The 6,333-nt window shown below is 46.3% G+C and overlaps 1 protein-coding gene across 1 annotated transcript; it reads right to left on the bottom strand.

Moving 5' to 3' along the window:
- Positions 1 to 1,428: 1,428 nt before the first annotated feature.
- Positions 1,429 to 3,614, bottom strand: LOC125506531 (polyphenol oxidase I, chloroplastic). The gene is made up of 2 exons (XM_048671329.2): positions 2,811 to 3,614; positions 1,429 to 2,559 (listed from the first exon to the last, which is right to left on the bottom strand). The coding sequence occupies exons 1-2, from the start codon at positions 3,612 to 3,614 to the stop codon at positions 1,681 to 1,683; spliced, it is 1,683 nt and encodes a 560-aa protein (XP_048527286.2). The 3' UTR covers positions 1,429 to 1,680.
- Between the last annotated feature and the right edge of the window lie 2,719 nt (positions 3,615 to 6,333).

The following is a 6,333-nucleotide window of genomic DNA, read 5'->3' as shown; positions in this document are numbered from 1 at the left end:
CGTCTGCCTACTGAACAGAGTTGAATTTTGTGAACCATAAAAATAATACACACAAAATAGGAGCATGAACATAAATACAAATTCTACACCATTGGGTGGAAAAACTTTTAAATAATTTGAACTCAAATGAATATGTGTTGTTAAATCAATGTTTAGATTTACCAGACGTGCATAAGTGTAACGCCCGGGACACACTCGCTGGTTACTGGCCGTTACTCCTGACGGGATCAAGACCGGTCCCGTAGATCAACTTCCCAGTCCTAGTTGGTCACCCATTCTGAAATTGCTTCAAGGTGAGCACGCTTAACTTTGGAGTTCCTTCTAGATGGGCTCCAAAAAGAAGGAATTGTTTATTGATATGATTAGTCTATCATCCCTATTAAGCCAAGCTATCACATACACTCACACTCAAAAGAACCGATGTCCTCTCATTGACCAATAGGAACGTTCCCTCTTGGCAGAGGTATGTACGTCCAGTATGGCACATGTTCTATGTTGTGTGCCATAACGGGCCACAAACATCATGCACAACATGATCGCGCACCTGACCCGTAAACATCCTTGTAACCGCGAGGTTCGGCTTTGATACCAACTTGTAACGCCCCGGACGCACTCGCCAGTTACAGGCTGTTACTCCTGGCGGGATACAAACTGATCTCACAGATCAACACTAGTCTTTTCTACGCACTTTGTCCTCACTGTGCACACCTGTGACCAACTTCCCAGTCAGTCACCCATCTTGAAATTGCTCGAAGTAGAGCACGCTTAGCTTTGTAGTTCTTTTCGAATGGGCTCCCAAAAAAAAAGAAATTTTTATTGATCTGAGTAGTCTATCATCCATATTAAGCCATGCTATCACAATAAATTAGTTGAGTGCAAATATTTAAAATCACTAAATATTGTTGATTACATTCAAATATTTTTCTTATTGTCGGACTTTTAGCCGTTTTCCCAATAAATATGAAACTATTGGTTAGCCGTATAATTATAAAAAAATACATCAAATATGAACATATGTCATTCCAATCTTTATTAAATTCAGTCTGTTCCAAAATATTATTAAGAAAAAAATTAAAGAAAAGTATGTTGATGTAAGAAAAATTAGGTGCGCATGTGGATTCATCGAGTGTGTACAGAACACCATAAAAAAGGGGCGTTTTGAGCTTTATCCTTCGACAGTTATTTACTGTAATATAATGTAGACCATCAAATATGAGGGTCACCTGATGGAATGCCAGATGTTTTGGCTTTGGGGTAAATTTTTGCAAATTTCCTTTTTTTTCATCTATATTGTACATAATTTGGGTATGTACAAGATACATTGCACTTCCTTTCAGATTTACAAAAAACCAAGACAAAAATTATCATTGCCACTTTTAAAAAAACGAATATCTTGGATGTACTACAGTATAACAGACATTGGCTCGCATTATTTCTTGAATTCTTTTATAGTACATCAAATCATTTTGGGCCGGTTATTTTCGGGATCCAACAGCCCAAATTATGCAATAATACAACATATCTGTTTGTACTAGTTTTTTCTGGCTTTTTTGCAGGGGAATTTCACACAGCAGATCAATTGGGTCACTACTTGTTGATTCACTACTCGTTGATCACTTCCATAACTATAATCTCATTCGAAATTTACAACACATTATGTAATTTGTTGGTACTGTAATCTCACTCCACCATGTACACTATTCTCAGGCTTCTGATCTTAGCCCTCCCATGTCTGGGGACTAATGTCACGGTCACAGTCTCATCACCGTCTGCATCCAAATCCTCCAAGAGCTCGTTCAACGCCACCCTCATGCTTGTTTCTACAATCATCCCCTTCCCTGTGCCATCGATACGGGGATGACTCAAGCACATGTAGCTCCCTGCTAGTTCGCGCCCGCTGGGCTCCACCTTCTTGTGCTCCATGGCGTTCACGTAGACGTCGAACTTGACCATTTGTGTTCCGTCAGTCTCAATGCCCTCGATCACCAGTACTTCCTCACGTGCCTCCTTCTCTTCCGTGCTTCGGAGCACTTGCAGTCGTCTTACCTCCACGGTCACAACTTTGTGAAGGGACAGTGGGAATCTGACAGACTTGAGCAGGGCTTTATTTTTGCTCACGTTTGGAGTTGTAGGTGGGCGTGCGTCCACCCACGGCATGCCAACGCCATCAAACTTGTACCGGAGCTTCTCTGTGTCGAGCACGTCACGGACGGTGATCCGCACTAGGCGAGACTCCTCGTCGTAGAAGAGGAAGGAGGAGTCGAGCCAGTCGGGGTCCACGAAGTCGACATGGCCACGGTAACCATGGGCAGCGCCGACTTGGCGCCATGCCTCCCACAGGCGGTCTATGTTGCTGTGGTGTGGGTAGAAGAGTGGGTCTCGGCCGGCCGAGTAGTAGGTTCCCATGTTCTCCACATTGGTGAGAGCTATGTCGCCGGTCCAGGTGTGCACCGTGTTGTGTGGCGACAGCTCCACTGTCCCAGGGCCTGGCTTGTCAAACTGACCAGCACGGAAGGGCTGGCCATGGAAGAGGGACGGCAAAGCAGCATTGCCAATCATCTGAAATACAGTTGTCAGACAGACCGGATGTATCGTTTAGTGAGGAATCATATGATATATGTCCACATACGCCTTCGTCCGAAATTACCTGTCGCTAAAACAGATATATCTACCACTAAAATATGTCTACATACATTTTTTTTGAGCCACAAGAAATTACGGAGGGAGGAAGTACTAAGTAAGTACGGAAATGTTCCGCAAAAGGAAAGTTCAAAATCAAAAGGAAGTAGTAGCGTACGTAGGTGACGCACCTGCTTGTACATGGTCCTAAGGTTGTGCTGGATCTGCTGCTCGTCTGTGCGATTGCTCTCCACGCCGGCGAAGCCCAGGTCCACGAGACGGGGTGGCGCGTGCCTCGGGTTCCGAACAGGGTCGTAGAGCGGCGAGGAGGAGTTGGCGAACTCGGGCGGCATCCGCATCCCGTCCGGCACGTCCCAGCTCCAGAAGGGCAGCGCAAAGTCGGGCTCCCCGAGCAGCTTGGCCGCGATGCGCTCGAAGAAGTAGAGGTACGCGCGATGGAACGGGAAGAAGAACCACGAGAAGTGGATCTGCATGTCCAGCTCCGGGTTCCCCGTCTGGCGGTAGGAGCCGGTGCAGTAGGCGCAGTGGATGTTGGCCATCTGGTAGAAGCTGCGCGGGTCGGTGTGCGGCAGCGCCTTCATCAGCGCGATGGCGCGCTCGTACTTGGCCATGTACTCCGCCCCCACGGCGTGCACCGGCCGCCGGACCCTGAGCGGCTCCGCGGGGTCCGGGAGAGTGAAGTTGATTGGCTCCGACGAGGAGGACGCCGGGGGGCAGCAGTAGAAGGGCGGGAGCGGATTTGGCGGCAGCTTTGGCTTGCGGCACGTGTGGAGGCTGGTGTGGAGAGACCCGCCGACATTCGTGCCGCCGCTGCCGTTGGTAGTAAGTGACGCTATGTATGGACGTATGCCGGAGACTGCGAGGAGCGCTGTTGACAGAGAGGAGCTGGTGTAGACGACCGTGGCAACGGCGCAGAGGAGGAAAACGCAGGCCGCGACCAGGAGTGGAGCACACGCGCCTCTACTACAGGCCATGACGCTTTAGGTGCTTTGCATGTTGCTTCGAACCGCCAGGCTATATATAAGGACTAAGGAGCACAGGCGAACTCAGAACAAAAATAGTTTCGGAATGTCTATTCATTTGCTGACTGATTTTCGTTTGGGGATTCGTCAGATTTTTTTTTCAACTTGAACGTACTAGCTTCATCCTGGTTTATTAGTCCCGTCATATTTATGGTCTTATTTTGATCAGGATTTTCATTAATAAAATATAAGTTATACATATAAAAAACAACATCATCAGAAACTATGTTCAAATACGAATTCAACAACATAATTTTTTGTGACATGCATTAATATTTTATTAGTTAGATTTATGATCAAAATTTAGCGCAAAATACGAGTGAACCAATAAACAAGAACAGAGGTAGTATATACGTGTCCAACTAGTGCATTAATTAGGTACCTTATATATAGGATTGTTAGTATTTTATATGGGTCCATCTAGGTCTCAGTCGACTTAGACTTCGCGAAGTCTAAGTCGATGATGTCATCTCTAAACTAGTCGCACGTTAATTTCTGTTCGCTTGGCTGGAGTTCGCATTCCCTGTTGGCCTGCGTTGGCCTGTGTTGCCTCACCACGTGGGCTGTTGTTGGGCTGTATTGTTTTTTCCTTTTTTTATTTGTGCTTTTTACTGGATCGCTAGTACATTGTCCCATTAGGTGTATTGCTATACAGCACGATGTAGTTTGTATTTTTTTACGCTAGCGTTGCTAATGCTCTGTTCCTTCTTTTCTTTTCATCTTGTTATTGTTTCCTTTATTTATTATTTTAAAAATATTGTTTATATTTTTAAATGATAAAGAAATCTTTAATGTAACAAAGAAAATAAATAGAAAAACAAACAAAATGAAAAGAAGAAGACAATTTAGTTGCCTGTGATCGACAAATAAGCAAATATGCGTCCGACTAATGTGCACATGTGTATCATTTTTGTTCTCTCTTTTTTGCGTGTTGTCTAGCTTTCCGTTCTATGTCCTGGCTTTTCTGATTTAATTTTTCCTGTTGTTTGTTCAGTGTTTTTATTATATTTCATGTTTAGTTACAAGTTCACCAAAAAAAGGAAGCACATTTTTGCATTCGTCGTTATACTTCAGAAAAAGTGTTTGTACATTTTAAAAATGTTCATCTTGTATTGATAAAATAGTTGTGTAATTATAAAAATATTCAAAAAGATTTCAAAATATTCACCATATATTTTAAAATATAAAAATGTATTTTTAAAATATTCAATGTGTATTTGAAAAGATAATGAAGGTGTAGGGAGCGGCTAGTTGCTAGTACTTGTATCCCTTGTTGTGGGTCATGTTACACCATGTAGTTACAATTGAGATATGGCGTGCAATAGTATTTTCATAAAAAATTAGCAGAACGCCACTAAGTTGCAGTCGTGTTGAAAAAATGCAATTGCAGCCAGGATCCACACTTGAAGTTGCATTCCTAGTGTCTGACATGCAATTGGTCTGCCCCCTCTCCCGCTGCCCCCTCCGACAAAACAAAGGTCCAGTTACAACCAATATTGGGGGACATACAGTTGCGGTCCGATGCGGCCCTTGTAGTTGCGGGGCTGTTGTCGGGCTTGCAACTGGCCTGCCCCATCGACAGAACAAAAAAGTCCAGTCGGGTTACAAGACATGTAGTTGCGCTCGGGTGCGACACTTGCAGTTGCGTGCCTAGTGTCAAACATGAAACAGGCCCGCCCCTCTCCCGCCGCCCACTTCGACAAAACAAAGGTCCAGTTGCAACCATGTTGCGGGACATGCAGTCGCGGTTGAGTGCGGCGCTTGTAGTTGCGGGGCTGTTGTCGGGCTTGCAACTGGCCCGCCCCCTCCAGCGGCGCCCCCTTTGACAGAATAAAAAGTTCAGTTGTGGTCGGGTTACAAGACATGCAGTTGCGGTCGGGTGCGACACTTGCAGTTGCGTTCCTAGTGTCAGACATGCAACGGGCCTGCCCCCTCTCCCGCCGCCGCCTTCGACAAAACAAAGGTCCGGTTGCAACAATGTTGGGGGACATGCAGTTGCGATCGGGTGTGGCGCTTGCAGTTGCGAGGATGTTGTCGGGCTTGCAACTGGCCCGCCCCCTCTACCGGCGCCCCCTTCGACAGAACAAAAAAGTTCAGTGGCGGTAGGGCTAGAAGACATGCAGTTGTGGTCGAGTGCGACACTTGCAATTGCATGCCTAGTGTCGGACATGCAACTGGCCCGCCCCCTCTCCCGTCGCCCCCTCTGACAAAATAAAGGCCCACAGTTGCAACCATGTTGGGGACATTGCAGTTGCGGTCGGGTGCGGCGCTTGCAGTTGCGGGGCTGTTGTCGGGCTTGCAATTGGCCTGCCCCCTCTTGCGGCGCCCCCTCCAACAGAACAAAAAAGTCCAGTTGCGGTCGGGTTATAAGACATGCAGTCGCGGTCGGGTGTGACACTTGTTGTTGCATTCCTAGTGTCGGACATGCAACTAGCCCGCCCACTTCGATAAAATAAAGGTCCAGTTGCAACCATGTTGGGGGACATGCAATTGCGGTCAAGCGCGACACTTACAGTTGCATGCCTAGTCTCAGATATGCAACCGCCCCCTCTCCCGTCGCTCATCTAAAACAAATGTTAGTGGCAGTCATTTGAGTAGACATGCAATTGCACTCGAAGACGACACTTGCAGTTGCATGCCTAGTGTTAGACATGCAACCGCCTGTCTCTCT

Source organism: Triticum urartu, chromosome 5A, assembly GCF_056163025.1.
Source record: "Triticum urartu cultivar PI428250 chromosome 5A, HENAU_Tu73, whole genome shotgun sequence".
Classification (NCBI taxonomy): domain Eukaryota; kingdom Viridiplantae; phylum Streptophyta; class Magnoliopsida; order Poales; family Poaceae; genus Triticum; species Triticum urartu.
Note: the sequence above shows the minus strand (reverse complement) of the source record. Positions and strands in the feature narration are given on the sequence as shown.